The following is a 21,386-nucleotide window of genomic DNA, read 5'->3' on the forward strand; positions in this document are numbered from 1 at the left end:
GGGAATAAATCAAGAGAGAAGTAGAGTCATTTTCTCATAGACTTCTATACAACCAGAGGAGTCGCCCCCTGATGGACACTAGAGAGAATGCAAGTTTAAGGCACTTTGGCATTCGCAGCACTTTTTCGGCGAAAATATTCTAAATATAGTGTTCACTTAAACTGATGATTGTTTTAATTGTCTAAAATATGTCCGCAGCAGTACATAGCTTTTTTACCTGTGCTTGTACACCTGACTGTTTCTCCAAACTCCATCTACTGTAGTAAAACACTGACTATGAAGAAGGACCTCAAAACTTTCCCTTTAAACTCACCTGCTCCAGGTGAAATCCTGCTATTACAAAGGTAAGGACCCCTGACTCAATATTAAGCTAATTGTATCAGTATCCTCTGCAAATAACTTTTGTGACTGTACTAAATAAGCATGTATTATTATTATTTCCTGTATTTTAATTCCAATTAAATACAGTTCATAAATATAATTTGGGACCAGGTTTCCACCATACATGGAAGCGATTGTGTCAGCTACCAGGTAGCAAAAGCTAATTGACCGACTGCCTGTAAGAAAATATTTTACTTTAGAAAAGCCAACTTTCTTTGCAAGCAAATAAGATACTTCATATAACCTCAAAGATGTCTAATGAAATTCAATCTCATAACTGATTAGAGGTTAGGGGTTAGACACAATTAGATGCAAAGAAGAACACCAACATAGGAGTTACCCCTTATCTCATTTTTATGTCCACATGCCTGATACGTAAAAAATCTGCTGCCCTTGGTCAGTGAACATCACAGCTGTTTGTTTAAATGAATCTTCTTCATTGTGAATGGATGTGTGCTTGATGTTTTTTGTTATGTGTTAGCTTAGTTTAGCTTAGCATAGAGGCTGGAAGTCGCTGTGACTTGCAAAAAAACACATAGTCTCACATAGTCTCCCCCTAAAAACCACGACTTATCGTTTTTTTTTACTCTTCCATTTTGGTGCTTTATTTTGTTCTGCTCTGGCTGAATTCAGTGTGACCTACCTTTCATTTTCACCATACATTAAGATATGCTTTTACACCTGATTTGTAAGTACAGTTAACTTTGGGGAAAGCATGCTAGGACCCACTGGTCACCATCAGAAAGAAGCATGCTTCGAGTGTTTGATAGAGTTTGTTGCTGTCATGGGAACAGCTATTGCAGAGTCTGAGTAAAAGCCCCCGTCTCATGACTATTTATCTTCCGATCAGATGCACAGATGAGAGTTGGGGTGTCCGTATCGTCCAGCGTCACACCTCAAAGCTGATCTCTCTTGAGCGTCCAAACAGGGGCTCCGAGGCCAGGTGTGTGTCCGAGTATGCGCGCCGCAGGTGTGTGGAGCTGCACGTGGTCTTGATGGCGACCTCGTAGGGAGGCGGGGGTTCCTGCCACAGGGGAGGGTGAGGCGTCGGACTGAAACCACTAGGGTCCATGGGAGGGTAGTCGAAATCCTCAGCCCGAGCACCTTGCCTGTGGCGCTCCATCGTCCTGCACCCGAGAAAAACAGTAACAGAGAAAAAAAACATATGCAAACAAACGTGTGGAAACAGAAGTACGATATAGTTGTTGCAGCAGGGTGTAGAGATCAGATGATAGCAGATCGAGTCGTGTTCTGTCTGTAGTTGTGTTTCCTGACAAATACAGGATGTGTAGTGTTGGGTTTCACAGAGGTATAATGGACATATTGGCTCTGCCGGAAGATAAAAAGCTTTTGAATTACAGTCGTAAATTTGAGCCATGTATACAAACCTTTAACCGAACGGCAGGAGACAATCGAATGTCTTGGTTTACATTAAATCTGCATCTGAGTCTTTGGAAATACGACAGCACCAGCTCCTGAATCCTTCTTAGTTAAAGGATTAGTTTGACATACGGGAAATACATGCATTCATTTTCTTGCTGAGAGTTAGACGAAAAGATCGATACCACTCTATTTTTATGCACAGGGGGGAGATTATGAGACAATTATGAGACGTACGTAAGAGCAAGTCAAAAATACTTTATAGTTGTTTGGCCTGTTTTTGCTTAGTTTTGTATCTATTTGTAGTTGTTTTGAGTCTCGTTATATTTGGTTTGTGTCTCTTTGTGGTTGATTCTCACTGTAGTTGCCTGGTGTCTCTTTGTAGTTGGTTTAAGTCATTTTGTAGTTGCCTGGTGTCTCTTTGTAGTTGGTTTAAGTCATTTTGTAGTTGCCTGGTGTCTCTTTGTAGTTGGTTTAAGTCATTTTGTAGTTGCCTAGTGTCTCTTTGTAGTTGTTTTGTGTCTCTTTTATGTAATTTTGTGTCTGTTTGTGGTCATTTAAAGTCTCTTTGTGGTTGTTTTGCCCATTTTCATGGCCATTGCGAGTCTGTCTTTGGTCTCTTTGTGTCTTTTTTAAGCTTTTTTGCATTTCTTCTGAGTTATTTTGGTATGTTTTGTTTCTTTGCAGTAGTTGTCTTTGTGTTGATTCTGAGTCTCCTACTGGTTGTTGCATGTCTCTTTAAGACGTGAAGACTAGGGGTCCTACCGTCAGCAGCCTGTTAGCTTAGCTTAGCTTAGCATAAAGACTGGAAATAGGGGGAAACCTGGCCCTGTCCAAAGGTAACCAGCAGAGACACTAGGAGGTTACTGGAACCTGACAGGAAACACTGTTGTTTCCTTTGTTGGAAATTGCATACTAATATACTTTTCATACTTAATATTATTAAAATATAGTATGTAATGCGGTCCAACTGCATAAATGTAGATTTTGTGTACATGAGAAATGCCAAATAGTCAGTATCAATTTATAACGATATGATATGATTAATCTACATAAACTATAAAATCAACTATTAAAAACAATATTCAATTAAATTAATATTTTCTTATTTAGTTTGCTTTTTTTTTGTCAGATAACAATAAAAAAAACATGTTCAATATGCATGTTGAGGTTGTCAAATGTCAACTCTCTATTTGACGATACCATGGTGTATGTGTGTGTGTGTGTGTGTGTGTGTGTGTGTGTGTGTGTGTGTGTGTGTGTGTGTGTGTGTGTGTGTGTGTGTGTGTGTTTCACAACAAGGAAATACCAAAGGCCTACACCGGGGCCAGTCGTGACTACTCTACGTCACCGTTTAGTGTACAGACATGAGGGTGGTATGAATTATTTCGCCTAAAAAATAAATAAATGTATCTCCTTAAATTTCAATCGATATCTTTAACTTTCTTTTTTGTCGTGGTTATATTTAGATATCTGTGTATCTCGCCTGTGGGCTGTGTCATCAAGGGCGGAACACGGCCATATTAGACCAGAATTAATGGGAAATAAAAGGAAAGTGGACTTTTCTCTTGAAAAGGTGAAGTTGTTTCGGGTCTGTGTGCAAACAGATGTAGAAAAAGATGTTTCTCTAAAGGACCCTGAAATATAATAATAATAATAATGTAGTGGACAGTAACAGTGTTTAGGGCCTTTATAAAATGTATTCTTTGTGTTAAATAAACTGGTTTTCTTTACAAATACAGGGAAGAAATCCTTTTAATACACTTTTTACAATTTTCTGTCTTCAATATAAAATATTCCATACATAGAAATAATAAAACTGTGCAAAACAGTAAATAAATCTAAACATGTTATTGTTTTTCAACCCACCTTGGCAGGAACACCGACTGGGATTCTGGGAAGCGGTTCCCCGGGGGTGTGAAGAGGGCATGGCCGCCGAAGTTGGGGTAGTCGTACGGATAATGTGGACACTCTGGGTCGAACTCCCGGTGGTTGTAGTTGGCGGCACTCTTGCTGTTCATGGCCCAGAACAGCCCCAGGATGAGCATGACCACCCCGAGCACCACGCAGCAGAGGGAGAACGCCTGCAGGCGGCTCTGGGACGAGGCCAGGAAGGCTGTGGAGCCTCCGGTCACGATGAGGAAGGCTCCGATGAAGATTGTTCCGTGGTGCAGGGAAGGCATCCTCCTGCAGGACCGTGACTGTGTCTGGGGTTACTTTCAAGGCTGTGACCGGCTGATGCTGACTCTGACCAGACATCCAAAAATATTTACTCCACAGATACAGAAGTCCTGAAGGATATATATATTAAAAAAAAAGAATCTTACTTATTTGTTCCCATATTTTCCATCTTCCATACTAGAAAAAACAAACTGCTGATCATAAAGTGTTAGTCCTCACTCTGTAGATCTCCAGCTTGTTGGTAAAAGTGTTAAAATGAATAGTTTTGTCGGTGAAAAAAAGAAAAAAGAAACCGGTGAAGGCTTTGATGCGCATCAGGACGAGCTGTGTTTGTCATCAGAGCAGATGGACAAGAGGACGGCAGAGCCCATTAAGAAATCTTTACTGGCGCCCCACCCTCCCTCTGTCTAATGTGTCTGATGGGTGTGTGTGTGTGTGTGTGTGTGTGTGTGTGTGTGTGTGTGTGTGTGTGTGTGTGTGTGTGTGTGTGTGTGTGTGTGTGTGTGTGTGTGTGTGTGTGTTTGTGTGTGAGAGACAGCAATTTCTCTTAACATAAATGGACATATTGGACAAGAAATAGAGTGGACTTTAGGCCTTCATTCTTGCTTTTTTAGCCTCATTGTGTCAGGTTACAACATTCAAATAGAGAAAAAGAGTTGAATGTTTGGTAGTTGAGTTTATTTGCAAAAGCCAAAGACAGAAATCTGCTTTCATATGATTGATTGGGACGTTCAACATACTTTAAAGTTTAAACCAACAGCAGTGTGTTATTTTTCTGCTCCTTGCAATAAATATTAATTTGACACGGTATACTAGAATATAAATAGAGTGCAAGTGTACAATTAAATGTTACAGATATACACAGAGACAGTTGAGAGAACCCTGAGTCTAATAGTTCATTTTGGTATTTTCCTGGATATCTAATTAATAATTGAATGCTAGATTTTACGTCAAACTGCAAGGCTGAGTGGAGATCAATATGTGAAGAGGCTCAGTTTTTTTGCCTTTGCTGTCACAAGCTGTTACAGTCGAATATGATTCTTATAGCAGAGAGACTCCACAGTATGGTGTTGTGTAGGTTTAACACAGAAACAGCAATTGTCATTTATATTCAGTGGATTTTGTGAGTCTCAACCACTACTGGGGATTTATTAGAGACACAACCAATAATATTACAAGTGTCGGTATACGGACAGCGGATCAGTATTTCTGCATTTCTGCTGGATACAAGCCACAAAGCATGATTTATTAAAATGGTCATAATAGCTGGAATTAAATGTAGTACTGTGACTATGAAGGATGCTCGAAATAGTCACATACCCTTTTCTGAGAAACATTGACTTTACGTAATATTTGGCAAATACCACAAATTCTTCAGAGTAATATATCACCACTGGTGCAACAGCGGAGGTTGGGCATATTTACATGGCAAGGGAGATATTAGACATATTTGTACAATATGTACAGTTTCTATTGTTGACCAAATGGGCCGATGAACAACCCACAGAATTTATTAAAGTCATATTTGGTATCTTACTATCTAGACTTGACAGAAAGACACTGTTTGATGTTTCGACGTTGCTTTGAAGGCAATGAATCAGGACCTATAGCTACAACTACTGAGGACACTCAGGTCATGTCCTGTTTTATGAACTTGAATCTGAATTTATTTAATTATATAGAACATATAAAAAGATAAACTTTATTTAAAAAAAGCTTTATTTTCTTTATTTTCTTTTTTAAGGTAGGTTTTAGTTTTTTTTTAAAATACTTTACAACTACAGAACACTTGACTTGTCGTTTTATTTTTTATTTTCATTGTTAGTTATTGCTGTTTTTTTAATATATATATTTAGGCCTATATAACATTTATACATAGGTTAGACGCCTACACCTATTTTTTCTCATACTTATACCTACATAACAGTCGACTCTATTCTTTACTTTTATTTGTCCAGCTTTGTTGTCCTGGATTTTTGCTGTTATGTCTATTTATGTATAAAAAAAGGAAAATTCCTTGTATGTGCACACATACTTGGCAAATGAAGCTGAACTCAGTAACCTCAGTCAGTATTTTGTAAAAACTCTGGCCTTTCTATACTTTTATATTCACAATAGTAACACAAAATAGAGCTGATATAATATATTAAATGTATATGAATGACCATATTGTTTGGGTCTAATCAGTTATATATATATATCTCTGTATTCACTCCCTGAACAGGGTAGTTTGACCTCATGTTGGCTGATATGGGCACAGTGCTGTAACAGAGCCATGGTGTGACAGCCTCTCTGCTCCCTGATTGGTCAAACCTCAGAGAGGGCGTCACCGCGTTGACCAATCAGCGTGCAGCGTGCGGCGCTCGGTCCCGCCTTGTTATCGGGTTTAACCAATCAGCGCCGAGCGGAGGAGGAGCCGAGCGGCCAGATGGAAAATAGTCACAGGGGAGGTGATCGGGAGTTCTCTGTTTCTGCAGGTTTGACACCATCAATCTCAGTTGTAGTTGGACTGAATTAAAGCCTGATTGATACTCTTTGTTTGCAGATAGAAACAACACATTGTGCATGATAATCTGTGCAGAAAACGATGGATTCCCTGCTGTATTTGGCCGGTCTGGTGGCCACGTTGCTGCTGTGGGTCCGGGTGAAAGGTGTAGATTATGTGATGGTGCACCAGAGGTGGATCTTCGTGTGTCTGTTCCTGCTGCCGCTGTCGGTCGTGTTCGACGTGTACTATTATGTGCGAGCGTGGATCATTTTCAAGATGTGTTCTGCACCCAAACTACACGACCAGCGCGTGAGAGACATCCAGAGACAGGTGAGTCATCTTCATCATCTTCATCATCTTCATCTTCATCATTATTATCATCTTCATCATCTTCATCATCATTATCATCATTATTATCATCTTCATCATCATTATTATCATCATTATCATCTTCATCATCTTCATCATCTTCTTCATCATTATCTTCATCATCTGTGATTCTTACAGGTGTGTGTGTGTGTGTGTGTACAGCTACCTTTCAGTGATTCTGTGTGTGTGTGTGTGTGTGTGTGTGTGTGTGTGTGTGTGTGTGTGTGTGTGTGTGTGTGTGTGTGTGTGTACAGCTACCTTTGAGTGATTCTTACAGGTGTGTGTGTGTGTGTGTGTGTGTGTGTGTGTGTGTGTGTGTGTGTGTGTGTGTGTACAGCTACCTTTGAGTGAGGTGTGTGTGTGTGTGTGTGTGTGTGCTTGTACAGCTACCTTTTGTGTGTGTGTGTGTGTGTGTGTGTGTGTGTGTGTGTGTGTGTGTGTGTGTGTGTGTGTGTACAGCTACCTTTGAGTGAGTGTGTGTGTGTGTGTGTGTGTGTGTGTGTGTGTGTGTGTGTGTGTGTGTGTGTGTGTACAGCTACCTGTACAGCTACCTTTGAGTGATTCTTACAGGTGTGTGTGTGTGTGTGTGTGTGTGTGTGTGTGCGTGTGTGCGTGTGTGTGTGTGTGTGTGTGTGCATTCTTGTCCAGCTACCTTTTGTGAGGACCAATTAGAGTTTTTAGGGTCCTCACTTTGGGAAAGACCCTCAAAGGCTTGGTCAACATGAGGTCAAACTACTCTATTCAGGGAGTGAATACAGAGAGATGTATAACTGATTAAACCCAAACAATATTCCCCAATATTATAAGGATCATTCATATACATTTAATATATTATATTAGCTCTATTTTGTGTTACTATTGTCAATATAAAGTTATAGAAAGGCCAGAGTATGTGTGCACATACAAGGAATTTGACTTATTTGTTTTGCATTGCTCCCAATGTACTTACACATACAGTACCAGTCAAAAGTTTGGACACACCTTCTCATTCAACTACTTTGAAGAATGTAAAATATAAAACATATTCTGGTTTGTTGAGCATTTGTTTGTTTACCACATAATTCCATATGTGTTCCTTCATAGTTTGGATGTCTTCAATATTAATCTACAATGTAGAAAATAATAAAAAGAAAGAAAAACCATTGAATGAGAAGGTGTGTCCAAACTTTTGACTGGTACTGTATATAGACATAACAGCAAAAAGCAAGGACAACAAAGCTGGACAAATAAAAGTAAAGAATTGAGTCGACTGTTATGTAGGTATAAGTACGAGAAAACCTATATCAGCCTTGGTTTTAAGGTTCAGGTAAGAATCAGGTTCAGGTCAAGGTCTTGTTTAGGTATTGCATATGTCAAAGTCCTCAAGCAGTAGTAGGCCTACAAGCTTTTGTGTGCGTGTGCATTATGATGTTTATTCTCATTTGTTGTGCTGAAATAATTTAAATGGTATCATTCTTAATGATTTTAACACCATGGAAAAGTTATGATGCAGCTGCAGATTCAATTCAATAAACCATATGGAGTTGATCATAATCATAATTACCTTTACTGACCACATATACATATACAGTACCAGTCAAAAGTTTGGACACACCTTCTCATTCAATGGTTTTTCTTTCTTTTTCTTTTTTTCTACATTGTAGATTAATATTGAAGACATCCAAACTATGAAGGAACACATATGGAATTATGTGGTAAACAAACAAATGCTCAACAAACCAGAATATGTTTTATATTTTAGATTCTTCAAAGTAGTTGAATGAGAAGGTGTGTCCAAACTTTTGACTGGTACTGTACATATTTATACATACAGCTTTCCAAGTCACTCGTGATAAAATTCACGTTTATCCAGCTAATAGAAAGTTCCACGATCAACTTATTGAGTGTTTTGTTTTAATTGTGATTGGTGACTAGGTGAAACATTGTCTTCCCAAAGCCTTGAATGTCTGTTATGTGTTTATATTAGGCGCTGGTTCTCCACAGAAAAAGCAGCGCATGCTTATGATGACAGCCCTCCGCAGTTACGGGGGCTTGCATTTTTCATCGGCCTGCGAGATGCTCATAAGAGATTACGCGGAAATAGTGGGTCAAACTGGCAAAGGTAGCCTGTGTTTGTGCCAGCGGAGAGAGGCTTCTCCCTGCAGAACCGCATTGCTAGAAAGCCGCCTTGGGGAAGGAAGAACGCATTTTAATTGCTTCACAGTGATTTTATTTTTTATTGCTGATTGGTGACTAGTTGAAACAATTGTCTATCCCTTTAAAAAGCCTTGAATGTCTGTTATGTGTTTATTTACTTTGGCCTTGCATTATAGACCCTTTAAAATGCAATGTTTAATTGTTCTGTCACCTGCCAACCTTTTAATTAAAAACACCAGGCTATAAATCGACATGCCTTGATGATATTATTCTTTATATAGCCTGCCCAATTTTTTGGCAATAAAACGGACATTATATCCGACCGATTTCAATTTGGCCTCTTGTCATTTTTAAATAAGTGGCCACCCTGGTAAAACAAGTTGAGTATCTCTGGCCTACATGATGCCTACTACGATAGAATGAGGAGTTACCTGTTTTGCAAAGAATCATGACTCATAGTGACCATTTGTGTTTTAAAACTCGGACAGTGATGTTTTTAACTACATGAAATACATGGAGTCAAAGCAACTTTGCTAGCAGTGCATTGTGATGTAAGAAAGTGTTGCTTTATCTCTGTTATGTCATAAATTAATTATTACACAAGTTTTTAATATCTACTCACCTTTCGCTCTGGATACACACAGTAGATAACATTTTGTTGGAACAGTTTGAACTGGCTTGTAATTCATTTTTTAAATCACCAACCATAAAGAGCCACGACTGGCCATGGCTGTCATATAATAACTACATTATACGTGGTAATTAAAACGTATGCTTGTTGTGTAATTTTAAATAAGACGGCTGATTAAAAGCACATCCATTTCTTTGGATTTGGATAAGTTGGGCCTGCAAGTTCATGATCACTGTGAATCACCTACCACAGTGAAGCAACTACTTACCTTATGGTTTGGTTGTGCAACAATCAAAACACAAAATACAGTGTCCACATACTCTGAAAATTAAGTCCGATACAATATGTGTTAGCTGTATGTTGTTTTATATATGCCTGTTAGAGAAATGGCTGAACTTTTGAACTTCGGCACACTAAGTCGTTTTTAATTGTTTATTTCAAAATGGTATAATGAAAGTGATCAATGCATTGAATCAGTACATAAATGAGGTAAATATCATGAGCTTATATGGCACTTTAAAGTACTAAAGCGTTTTTTTTCCTATTTTCTTAAGTCCTTAACTTTTCTACTTGTCTCTGTGCTGTCGTACAGTTTAGATCTTTGCAAGTTTGTGTGAGTTTAGGCAATCAGTTCATAGTCTGACAAAATGCTGACTCTGTAAGAGGGAGAGAACACTGAGAGCAGACAAGACAGACACCTGATACCTTGATTCCTAGAAGGATTTGGTCAGGAGAGAGGAATCTGACGTGAAGTAGAGGTAAATCAAACTGAGCGTTAGTCAATAATGTGTAAAGGAATAATGACAGAAATTCACATATGGGTCCTCCATGGTCCAGTGAATGAACTGTGAAGATAAGTCTTCAAAAGATATACTTTGAGGAGTAAAAATGAGCTGCCAAGGTCTTCAGTCTACCAAGAAAAGCCTTGACAACGTTGATGATGGCTATAAGTAAAGAGGTACAAGGTCGGCTCACTGAAGAGATGATAATGTGTTCTTTGTTTTTATCACACGTTTCTAGGTGCGCGAGTGGAGTAAGGACGGCAGAAAGACCCAAATGTGTACGGGTCGACCCGGCTGGCTCACCGTGTCTCTCCGGGTGGGGAAATACAAGAAAACCAACAAGAACATCATGATCAACATGATGGACATCCTGGAGGTGGACACGAAGAGGCAGGTAGGAGGACTCAATCAATCCCATCAGCCTCAGCTCCACCATGGTAAACATTACACCTGCATGTTATCTTTGTCTTTGTGAGTGCGGCTGCTGGCTGTCTTTACAATTGCCTGATCTGATCTGAGTCCTGAGATCTATTGTTCCTTTGATGAGTGCAATCAAAGTTGCTCTATAACAAAGACAGTGCATTACAAACTCAGCAGTGGTTTAAAATGGTACACACTTCCTGTCTCTTAAGTTGGTGTGGTCATGGTGTGTTTGTAAGTTATAACCTTCACTGTGTTTGCCAACTTAGTTTAGTGTTTTAGTATACTAAAACACTAAACTAAGTTGGCAAACACAGTGAAGATTATAACTTCAGATCAGATCAGGCAATTGTAAAGACGGCCAGCAGCCAGCCTATTAAAACCATTAAATTTGAAGGGACACTTTGATTAATAATCATACCATTTCACTAGTTTTCTCTTAATAATATATTTGGCTAAACTGGGGGTGTGTATGATAGCTGTGTGACCATCCGGCTGCCTCTGTTAATCAGCAGGGGCGTCAGGTTCCCAGAGTTCAGGATTTATAGCCTGGTGTTATTATAAACCAAAAGCAATAATGACACGATGACAGATGTAAGACTAACATTGTTGTATCAGTTTTCACTGAGGTTGCACATTGCTCCCTTCACTCTCCAACTGTATCGGACAACAGGCTCATTCTAGGCTCAGGAAAACACAACAATTCTTAGTTTTAGGTATTTTTTCGCTAACGAAAACATATATTGTGAATATTTTATTTAAAATTTCTGCTGATAGATACCCTGAAATGCAGCACACTGGCCATTAAAAACACTACTTATTAAAATGTACCTGGCTGAATTTTGCATTGACAGTCAAATAGCTGATCTTCACTCATAGAGGTCTTTGTTTTTTAGGTGGTGAGAGTTGAGCCTCTGGCCAACATGGGTCAGGTGACCGCTCTCCTCACCTCCATTGGCTGGACGCTGCCGGTGCTGCCCGAGCTGGATGACCTCACTGTGGGTACGTCGCTCTATTACTGTGGATTTCTTTTCCGGCGAACCATCACAGAGTGGCCTCAGCTGTGGCCTCTTCTTCTGGTGTCTAGAAATAGAGACGTGCTGATGATTTCCACAGCTCATTGTTCTCCGTGAGGCAGATCCTCCATCTCCTCCATCAATCACTGTATCCTGTTCAGAGCACCAGCGACTTCTCTAATCGTGTTAGAGGACTGACGTTGTAGCTCAAGAGATGAAACTGGGAGGAAATGGCTGCAGCGTTGGAAGCACCCCTGGATCGGGTTTCATAATGGATTCCCTGATGCCATAAACTGCGCATCAGCAATCTAATATTTTCCCATCAGGCAGCGGTTACATTCATTTATCCTGATGTCCACACATGCACATACATACTAATCTCCCAGCAGGCAAGCGCTGCTTTGTGCTTGTGTGTGTGTGTGCGTGTGTGTGTGTGTTTTGTGTGTGTGTGTGTGTGTGTGTGTGTGTGTGTGTGTGCGTGTGTGTGTGTGTGTGTGTGTGTGTGTGTGTGTGTGTGCCCAACTGGAAAGATATTGAATTTACGACTCTTTAATTCTCTCTCCTCTCTCAGGTGGTTTGGTGATGGGTACAGGCATCGAGTCATCCTCTCACATTTACGGGCTGTTTCAGCACATCTGCGTAGCGTTTGAACTGGTTTTAGCTGATGGCAGCTTGGTTCGCTGCACTGAGGTGAGTATTTTGTGTGTGTGTGTGTGTGTGTGTGTGACGTTGTGTGTGTGTGTGTGTGTGTGTGTGTTCAGGAGCCCTGTAACATGAAGTGAGATTAGTGGGCTACTTAGCACACAATCTTGACTCTTGTTTTTAAGAGTCGCTCTGCTGCCTCGGGGCGATTGGTTGCCCCGTCGCTCAGAGGTCCCTGCGGCCGATCCACCCGGTCACAGCTTCTTTCTGTCCTGGCCCCTCAGTGGTGGAATGAACTCCCCACTGACCTCAGGACAGCAGAGTCGCTGCCCATCTTTAAACTCACCTCTTCAAGAAGTACTACCCTGAGCCTTCCGCTAAGCACTTATTGTATTCATATTAGTTGTTGCACTCACTGTATTCGTATCAGTTCGCTGCACTTATTGAATTTGTATTTGTTTACTGCACTTATCCTATTCGTAGTAGTTTGTAGCACTTATTATATTCGGATTAGTCTGTTGCAATTATTGTTTTCGTATTAATTTGCCTCTGCACTATACTTTTGCTCTGGTTTATGCTTTGAGATGCTTGTTTAAGAAAGGAGATGCACTTATGACTTCTGGTGACTAGTAGTTCTCTTGAATACCTATGTTGAATACACTTCCTGTAAGTCGCTTTGGATAAAAGCGTCTGCTAAATGACTGTAATGTAATGTAATGTAATGTAATGTAATGTAAGGTATCACAAAGTTCACTCATGTTTAACCATGGATCACCACGGCAACACCATCATCACATCATCTGGAAGCAACTAACAACAACCCTCCTCCATAACGTCTCAGCTCGACCCTGATTTCAAGCTTAAAATGTTAATGTGGCAATACTTTAACGCAACTCAAATCCCGATGGAATTGCCAAAATAGATTAAAAAGAAACACATAACAAATGGTACTTCCTGTTTACGGAAACATTCCAGCTGTTTTCTATTTTTGTACCAAGAGCTACCAAATGAACAGTCATTAGCGCTGTCACTGAAAGAGAGAACAGGCTTCAGCTCAGGCTCAATCTAGCTTTACCTGGAAGAAGCAAAGTCCAGGTCGATCTATACATGTGTTAAGTCACATCTATGTGACGCATTTAACATCACTGCAAGTTATCTTATCATTCATAATAAAGTGAGATAATGTTAGACCCCTTATAATGAAAAGTATCCACATCCTCTCTTTCTCCAAACTGACATATCAGTTCTACTCATAGAATGAGAAGTAGTCATAGTAACCGTGACATCACTCATTGGTTTGTGGACTGCTGTTTTGAAGCCTTGAAAGCTTCAAAACAGCAGTCCACTGTTTGCTCAATACAACCAAACTCTGAATGAGACATTTTAAGCAACCACAATGGTTACAATTAACTTTCATGAACTGAAACACACTGTGAAAGGGTGAAAGCACTAAGACGAAAACACAGACAACTCTCAGACCGGACAACGCTGGGTCAGCGACCTGTCAAACACAAGGTAGCCCCGCCCTAAAGGATACCCTGATTTATGGTCTATTTGACACTGAATGCCTCAGCTCCGTCACCTTGCACAGCAGCTGAATTCTCACGATATCCCAAGATCGTGCGAGAGTCTCGTCCTCCACTAATCATTTTCAAATGGTCGCTAATGTAAAAGGAGGCCAGACTTGGTTGTGCTTGTGATAGTAGCCCCAGAGTTGCAGTAAAATGTTGTGCAATTGTCTCATAAAGTAAGCAAAAGAGTTGTCATCTTGTGGAGAAGATGAAGTGGTGGGCGGTTTGCTAATGGTTTAATGGTCAAAGCCAACATGGTTGCAAATAGCCAAACGTTAGAAACCCAGAAGGCAGAGACCACATTTATAAATGTGCAGTTTGTTCTTGTTCAAATACACAATATACATTCTTTCTGTCTCGTAGGAGGAGAACTCGGACCTGTTCCACGCCGTCCCGTGGTCCTGTGGAACTCTGGGGTTCCTGGTTGCAGCAGAGATTAAAATAGTGCCGGCTAAACCCTGGGTGAAGCTGCACTACGAGCCGGTCAGAGGGCTGGAGAACATCTGTAAGCGCTTCACTGAGGCGTCGGAGAACCGGCAGAACACGTTCGTAGAGGGCCTCCAGTACTCTCGGGACACCGCCGTCATCATGACGGGAACAATGACCGACCACGCCGAGTCTGATAAGGTGAGGTGTTTGTGAGCGTGTTTGACTTGTTTTCACGTGTTTTATCAGACGCCGTATACAGCGCTGTTGGCGGCAGCAACCTGTCAAGCACAATAAGCCCCGCTCTAAATCATACCCTGCTTTATGGTCTGTTTGACTTTAAATGGAGCATCATTTACTAAATGAACATCATGCTGTATTGAAGAAGACTTGAAACTAGAGATTGAGACCATAAACTCATGTTTACAATGTTTACTGAGGGAATAAATCAAGAGAGAAGTAGAGTCATTTTCTCATAGACTTCTATACAACCAGAGGAGTCGCCCCCTGATGGACAGAGAGAGAATGCAGCTTTAAGACACTTCCTCATCGGCTTCACTAGGCAGAAACCAGATGTTGCCGCCTGGTTCTCCCTCAATACTGGACCAATTCAGAAAGTTGATTAGTCACTTAGACAAAACACATGTGATGATAGGTTGAAAAATATCAAAGTTTCCCTTTTAACCTCCCTTCATCCTCTCTGACGTCAGATCAACAGAATCGGCCTTCACTTTAAACCCTGGTTCTTCAAACACGTGGAGGGCTACCTGAAAGACGACCAGGCCGGAGTGGAATACATCCCTCTGAGACAGTACTACCACAGACACACACGCAGCATCTTCTGGGAGCTTCAGGTACTCACAAAACCACACGCACACGCACACACACACACACACACACACACACACACACACACACACACACACACACACACACACACACACATTAAGTTACTGCACATTTCTTCCAGATATTAGCTCGTCATCATCTCATCAACTCCTTGCTAACTTCTCTTTAGTACACTCTAATGCTCTTTCTCTGTCACACACACACACACACACACACACACACACACACACACACACACACACACACACACACACACACACACACACACACACACACACACACACCATTAGCCATTAGTGAGAAGGGCTTGGCATCCTTTTTTTTGTTTCAGTAAGTGGTGTGATGAATTATGCATAGCATTGGTTTGGCTAGATACCTACAGGAGCCTAGCTCTGGGCTTTTGGGTGCTCCCTGTTTTTTAAAAGGTGTTTTTTTCTGTAGAGGATTCAGAGGAAAAGGCAGACAATATCTGGGCTGAACTATGCTTTTTCAATTTGTGTTGTGTTTGACATGGAGATGTGAGAGGAGAGTGTTTTACATTATTTGGCAGGTTGTGACTGCCCTCTGCTGGAATATTAGAGGAGTGCAACTGGATTGTATCAGCGTCTCATTTACTTTCAACTTTATGACAAATTTTATCCTCATGTAGGAATTAAACATTATATGAGGGACAAGAATATGATTATGATTCACATGTAATATTAAATGTTAAAATACTGTATGCAATTATTTGGGTGGGGGGTGGGGATCACAGTATTAACATTTTATTTAGACCCTCCTCATCTTTATTTATTTTTTTTTTTTAAATAAGTCATCACACAGGGGATGACTGAAATAAAATAAAAAATGGGTTATGATTATTACTATTTATTTATTTTTGTGTGTCAACACCATGATTTTGAAATACTGACATTGCTCATTCCTACACATTTATCTTGGTTAATAGGTCTGCAAAAAATGATAATTATCTACATCATTTAGACTTGAAAAAATTGGAAAATGGTATAAAAAAGTCCAACACAGATTTCCAGAAGCCAACTTGACATCGTGAAAATACTTCCTCTGATTTCACAGCCCAAAACCCAAGAATATTTCATTTTCATTTCTATAAAACAAAGAAAGAGAGCAGATATCAGCAAATGTTTGGCTATTTTGTAAAAAAAACAAAAAAAACTGACTTGTTAGTTATTATATATTTTTTTCCTAACTAATTCATTGTTACAGCCGAATTCATCATGGAACGCCAATCTACCGTCATCTTTTAACCGGTTTGTGTACTTCTCTCTCTGTGTATATTTGTGTCCTTTTCTCCAGGATATCATTCCCTTCGGCAACAACCCGATATTCCGCTGGCTCTTTGGATGGATGGTTCCTCCTAAGATCTCGCTGTTGAAGCTCACGCAGGGCGAGACCATCAGACGGCTGTATGAACAGCACCACGTGGTCCAGGACATGCTGGTTCCCATGAAGAACCTGCAGGCTGCCATCACGCGCTTCCACGAGGACATCGACGTAAGACTCGGATGTGAATGAAACCACTACAAACCTTCTGTTTACGGTCCTGTTTGATCTCCTGCGTCCTCTGCTGTTTCAGGTTTACCCTCTGTGGCTGTGTCCCTTCCTGCTGCCCCCCGGCAGAGGGATGGTCCACCCCAAAGGTCAGGAGGAGGAGCTGTATGTGGACATCGGAGCTTATGGAGAACCTAAAGTCAAACACTTTGAAGCTAAAGCGTCCACACGTCAGCTGGAGAAGTTTGTTAGAGACGTGCACGGGTAAGTCTGAAATAATACGTGAAAATTATCATTAGTAAGGTGATATCTTATAATCAATAGGCGATTTGTTCATTTTTAACAGTGGGAGATGGAGCCGGTTTGTTTTGTTCCTAAATGATTGTGAAAAAAATAATAATTGTGAAACTTGCAATATCATTTGCAATTTGCAATAAAGGGAATTTTTACATTTTACATTTTTTATTGAAAAAACAATATGGGGTGATTCTTGCAGGGATCTGCACCAAACAATGATTATTATTTGTTTTATTAAGTCTGTAAAATATGATTATATCTCTGCAGCAGCACAATATTTAATTTTAAAATGGTGCTTTTGTCTTTTTAACAAATAATCTTCCAGGTTCCAGATGCTGTATGCAGATGTGTACATGGACCGGGAGGAGTTTTGGGAGATGTTTGACGGACAGCTGTATCACAGACTGAGGGAGGAACTCGGCTGTAAGGAGGCCTTCCCGGAGGTTTACGACAAAATCTGTAAATCCGCCCGACACTGACCCCCCCCCCAACATCACTGGTACCCAGACACAGAGGCTCTGTGTCTGCAGCACAAAAACAAACTGTTTAACACAAAGATACGTCTCAGAAATAAGCTCTCTGCACACAGTACTACAAGCTAAAGGCTTAAATTTCGGCAACCAAGCTGTGTCTTAAGGCCCTTCTGTCAAAGCAAGAGCACAAGTATTGTATGTCATGAATATGTTTTTTCCCCCCCTTTCTCTATAGATTATTTCAACATCCATGTTCTCATTTCATTTCTTTATTGCTTTACCAAAAAAAAAAGCCTTAAGTGTAAGTTTATGGGAGCAAATTGGACCATATTTTTTATTTTTGTTTTGGTTTTAAATGTGTATTTTTGGCCGTGTTTCACTACCTAATAATTACCTACAAGTGCCATACACTTTGAAAACATGACTTAAGTCAAGCACATATTTAAAATACATACTTATGTAATAAATATCTGAAAAAGAGAAACCAAACCAGCTATATTGTTACTCATAGGATGCCTATTCTGATATTTAAAAAAAAATCATATCATCAGGACTTTGTAAGGATTTAATTAATTAGTTTAAATTCTTTCATTCTCATGCATTTTTTAAATATAGATTCTTAAATTGGTTTTTTGGGGGGGGGTAATAATAATAATAATAATTAAGCCTTTATTAGTCCCACAATGGGGAAATTATTTCTCTGCATTTAACCCATCCCGGAGGAGCAGTGGGCTGCAATGAAGCGCCCGGGGAGCAACTTGGGGTTAGGTGTCTTGCTCAAGGACACCTCGGCATGTTGCCGGTAGAGGGGTTTAATACAATGCAGCACTGTAGTAATAATTGTTTTCACAGCTGTCACATGAACATAGTCAAAGCTAATTTATTTGCTCTGAGCAGATTTGTTTGACTATTTGAATAACGGCCCAGTGCAAAACTGATCTCTTTTCTTTCTGTAACTTTCAACTTCTCTTTTCATTTGTGGCATATAGTGAAATAAATGAATATGCTCATCAATACTTATTTCATTTTGTTTGAATAACTTGACGGAATAACTTTTTGGGGGTTTGTTTGTTGTCCCTGTGTGATCGGAAAGGCATCAGAGCAAACCAAAGACTAAGAAGTTTTTACTTTTTCTTAATTGGACAATTTCAAAATATGCCGGTATGTTGGAGGAGCCCTTTTAACATTTAATCCGTAGCGGTGCGGTAGTAGAAATCAACAATTGTTTTTGGGCTAGTTACAATTCCAAGCCAACATATCCACTATTCCAACATATCCACTATGTAATTTTGACTAGTAGCAATTACATTTAAATATATTAATCAATATGTCGCTTGTCAAAATGATACCAATAATTCATGTCTTAATAGTGGATCGTTGTAGATAACTATAACTTAATTAAACCAGTCAACTTTTACCATGAACTTCTATTCAATTTCAATAACAGATATATTTTATTTTGATGAGTTATAATTCCAAGTATATATATATCCATAATGTAAATAATAACTAAATTCTCACTATTTAAAATGTTAATTGTTGATATCAACAATTAAATTATCACCAATGGCAATTGTTCATTGTAGATATCTACATATACTCTAACATTACAAGCATGATAAATTGAATTCTGGATATTCTAAAAGTGGAAATTAAATTATTGATATGTTGGATTGTTATAATAACTTGTAATCATGTTATCTATCTTGAATTATGTTTCAGATATATTTTATATAATCTCCCTTAGCAAGACCTGTCAATCATAATCCTTTTTTTATATTGAACATAGCACATGAACAATTTCACAAATTGTTAATAAGAAACGGCAAAATAAAAACATTCAAACTAACATGCCAGGGGGGCAAACGCAGAGTTTAAATAAAAAAACGTTTTTAGACAAACAAAGTAACAAGAATCACAGTATATATATAATAATAATAATAATAATAATAATAATAATAATAATAATAATAATAATAATAATAATAATAATAATAATAATAATAATAATAATAATAATAATAATACTACTACTACCGGCTGCACAGTGGTGTAGTGGTTAGCTACTACTACAGCAAGAGGGGCCCGGGTTCAATTAATCGGCTGGACAACCTTCTGTGTGGAGTTTGCATGTTCTCCCCGTGTCAGCGTGGGTTCTCTCCGGGTTCTCCGGCTTCCTCCCACAGTCCAAAGACATGCAGCTTAGGTGCATTGATGACTCTAAAATTGCCCGTAGGTGTGGATGTGAGTGTGAATGGTTGTCTGTCTCTATATGTCAGCCCTGTGACAGGCTGGTGAACTGTCCAGGGTGAACCCTGCCTTCACCCAATGACAGCTGAGATCGGCTCCAGCACCCCTGCGACCCTTAACTGGATAAGCAGGTTACGGAAAATGGAAAATGGATAATAATACCAGATGAATGCAATGTGCTCTTGAAGTCAAGCTGGTCAACAGAACACCCTAAAATTGATATGACTTAAACTAACAAAGGCCTTTTTGTTGGTACAGCATTTAATAGTTTTTATATACAGTTCCAACTCTTTGTAAGAATAATTAATAGATTTATTATATATGACCTTTTTTCAAATTTTGTCATGGGTTAAGAATCCAAATATAACATTTTTATATTATAATAATAATTATAATAATAATAATTATTATTATTATAATTATAATTATAATTATAATTATTATAATAATAATAATAATAATAATAATAATAATAATTATAATTATTATTATAATTATTATAATTATATTTTTTAATATAATAATAATAATAATAATAATAATAATAATAAATGTATTATATGGGATAAAATACGTTATTAAAAACACCACTTTTATATTTGGAAGCTGTTAACTGTCTTTAAAAAGGTTATTGCTAACAAGTGGCTAAATAAGACTACAGAGGTTGGCGGGGAAATTAGACGTCATCACGTCGAACGCTTGTCCGCAGTGGTGGTGACGTCGTATTCGTGCGACGTTGGTGTAGTTCGTTAGGCTAACTAAAGCTTTTTACTTCTGGTGAATGATGTCCTGTCATTTATGATTAAACAAATGTTTATGATTATCTACAACAAAGCTTTTTTTTATATGAAAACTTAATAATAGTAGTAATAATAACTTTATTTATATAGCTCCTTTTAAAAGCAGTCATAAACAAAATAAAGATATATATATATAAAAAAGTACTTGCATTTTTTATTTACCAAGAGTAACCTGCAAGTACTTTATATATATATATATTTTATATATATTTATATATATAAAAGTACTTGCATTTTTTATTTACCTAGAGTAACCTGCAAGTACTTTTATTTTTATATATATATATATATACACGTTAAGGTGGCTACCCAAATGTAAGCTACATACAGAGATCTATAGGAGCATTTAACCATTGTCCTCAGTGTCATTTCATTGTATTATATGTATTGTTATATGTATTATACATTTTCAAGTTTGTCAGAATTGTTATTTACTCGCCAATTGTTCATGTCCTCTCAGTTTGTACAGTTTGATGTGTCCTCTTTATTAATAAGTTAAACATATAGACATAATAACTGTCACTAACATTATTATGCCTATGCTAAATGTTTTCTTTTCTTTCAATTGTAGGAAGATGACAACAAGACCGCATTAAATTTAGCTGTTGTGATGAACAGTAGTGGACCACAGCCCCAATCCCAGCATGCACCTCAGCCAACTGTTCAGGCTTCTAATGAAGGAGCAGTGAGGAGGAACCCTGTCTCTGTGGCTCCAGTAGTTTGGTCGGCACATTCAGTTCAGGTCAGCAAACCGTTTCACAACACAAGTAGAAAATCTTACAGAG

At 38.8% G+C, this 21,386-nt stretch overlaps 2 protein-coding genes across 2 annotated transcripts; one reads left to right on the forward strand and one right to left on the reverse strand.

Moving 5' to 3' along the window:
• Positions 1–1,270: 1,270 nt before the first annotated feature.
• si:dkeyp-51f12.2 (uncharacterized protein LOC100151460 homolog) lies at positions 1,271–3,944 on the reverse strand. Its single transcript, XM_054602150.1, has 2 exons — positions 3,631–3,944; positions 1,271–1,508 (listed from the first exon to the last, which is right to left on the reverse strand). Exons 1-2 carry the CDS (start codon positions 3,942–3,944, stop codon positions 1,271–1,273), a joined length of 552 nt encoding a protein of 183 aa, XP_054458125.1.
• A 2,425-nt stretch (positions 3,945–6,369) lies between these two features.
• dhcr24 (24-dehydrocholesterol reductase) lies at positions 6,370–18,559 on the forward strand. The gene is made up of 10 exons (XM_054603065.1): positions 6,370–6,419; positions 6,524–6,760; positions 10,587–10,742; positions 11,665–11,770; positions 12,356–12,474; positions 14,361–14,624; positions 15,134–15,277; positions 16,587–16,784; positions 16,867–17,045; positions 17,404–18,559. Exons 2-10 carry the CDS (start codon positions 6,530–6,532, stop codon positions 17,555–17,557), a joined length of 1,551 nt encoding a protein of 516 aa, XP_054459040.1. The 5' UTR covers positions 6,370–6,419; positions 6,524–6,529; the 3' UTR covers positions 17,558–18,559.
• The last annotated feature ends 2,827 nt before the right edge of the window (positions 18,560–21,386 follow it).

The sequence above is a fragment of the Anoplopoma fimbria genome, chromosome 8, assembly GCF_027596085.1.
Source record: "Anoplopoma fimbria isolate UVic2021 breed Golden Eagle Sablefish chromosome 8, Afim_UVic_2022, whole genome shotgun sequence".
Lineage (NCBI taxonomy): Eukaryota > Metazoa > Chordata > Actinopteri > Perciformes > Anoplopomatidae > Anoplopoma > Anoplopoma fimbria.

Coding starts and splice junctions, on each gene's coding strand:
- dhcr24 (XM_054603065.1), top strand. CDS start 6,530: ATGGATTCCCTGCTGTATTTGGCCGGTCTGGTGGCCACGTTGCTGCTG. Junction 10,743..11,664: donor AGGTGGACACGAAGAGGCAG/GTAGGAGGACTC, acceptor TTTGTTTTTTAG/GTGGTGAGAGTTGAGCCTCT. Junction 11,771..12,355: donor GCTGGATGACCTCACTGTGG/GTACGTCGCTCT, acceptor CTCCTCTCTCAG/GTGGTTTGGTGATGGGTACA.
- si:dkeyp-51f12.2 (XM_054602150.1), bottom strand. CDS start 3,944: ATGCCTTCCCTGCACCACGGAACAATCTTCATCGGAGCCTTCCTCATC. Junction 1,509..3,630: donor CAGTCGGTGTTCCTGCCAAG/GTGGGTTGAAAA, acceptor TCTCGGGTGCAG/GACGATGGAGCGCCACAGGC.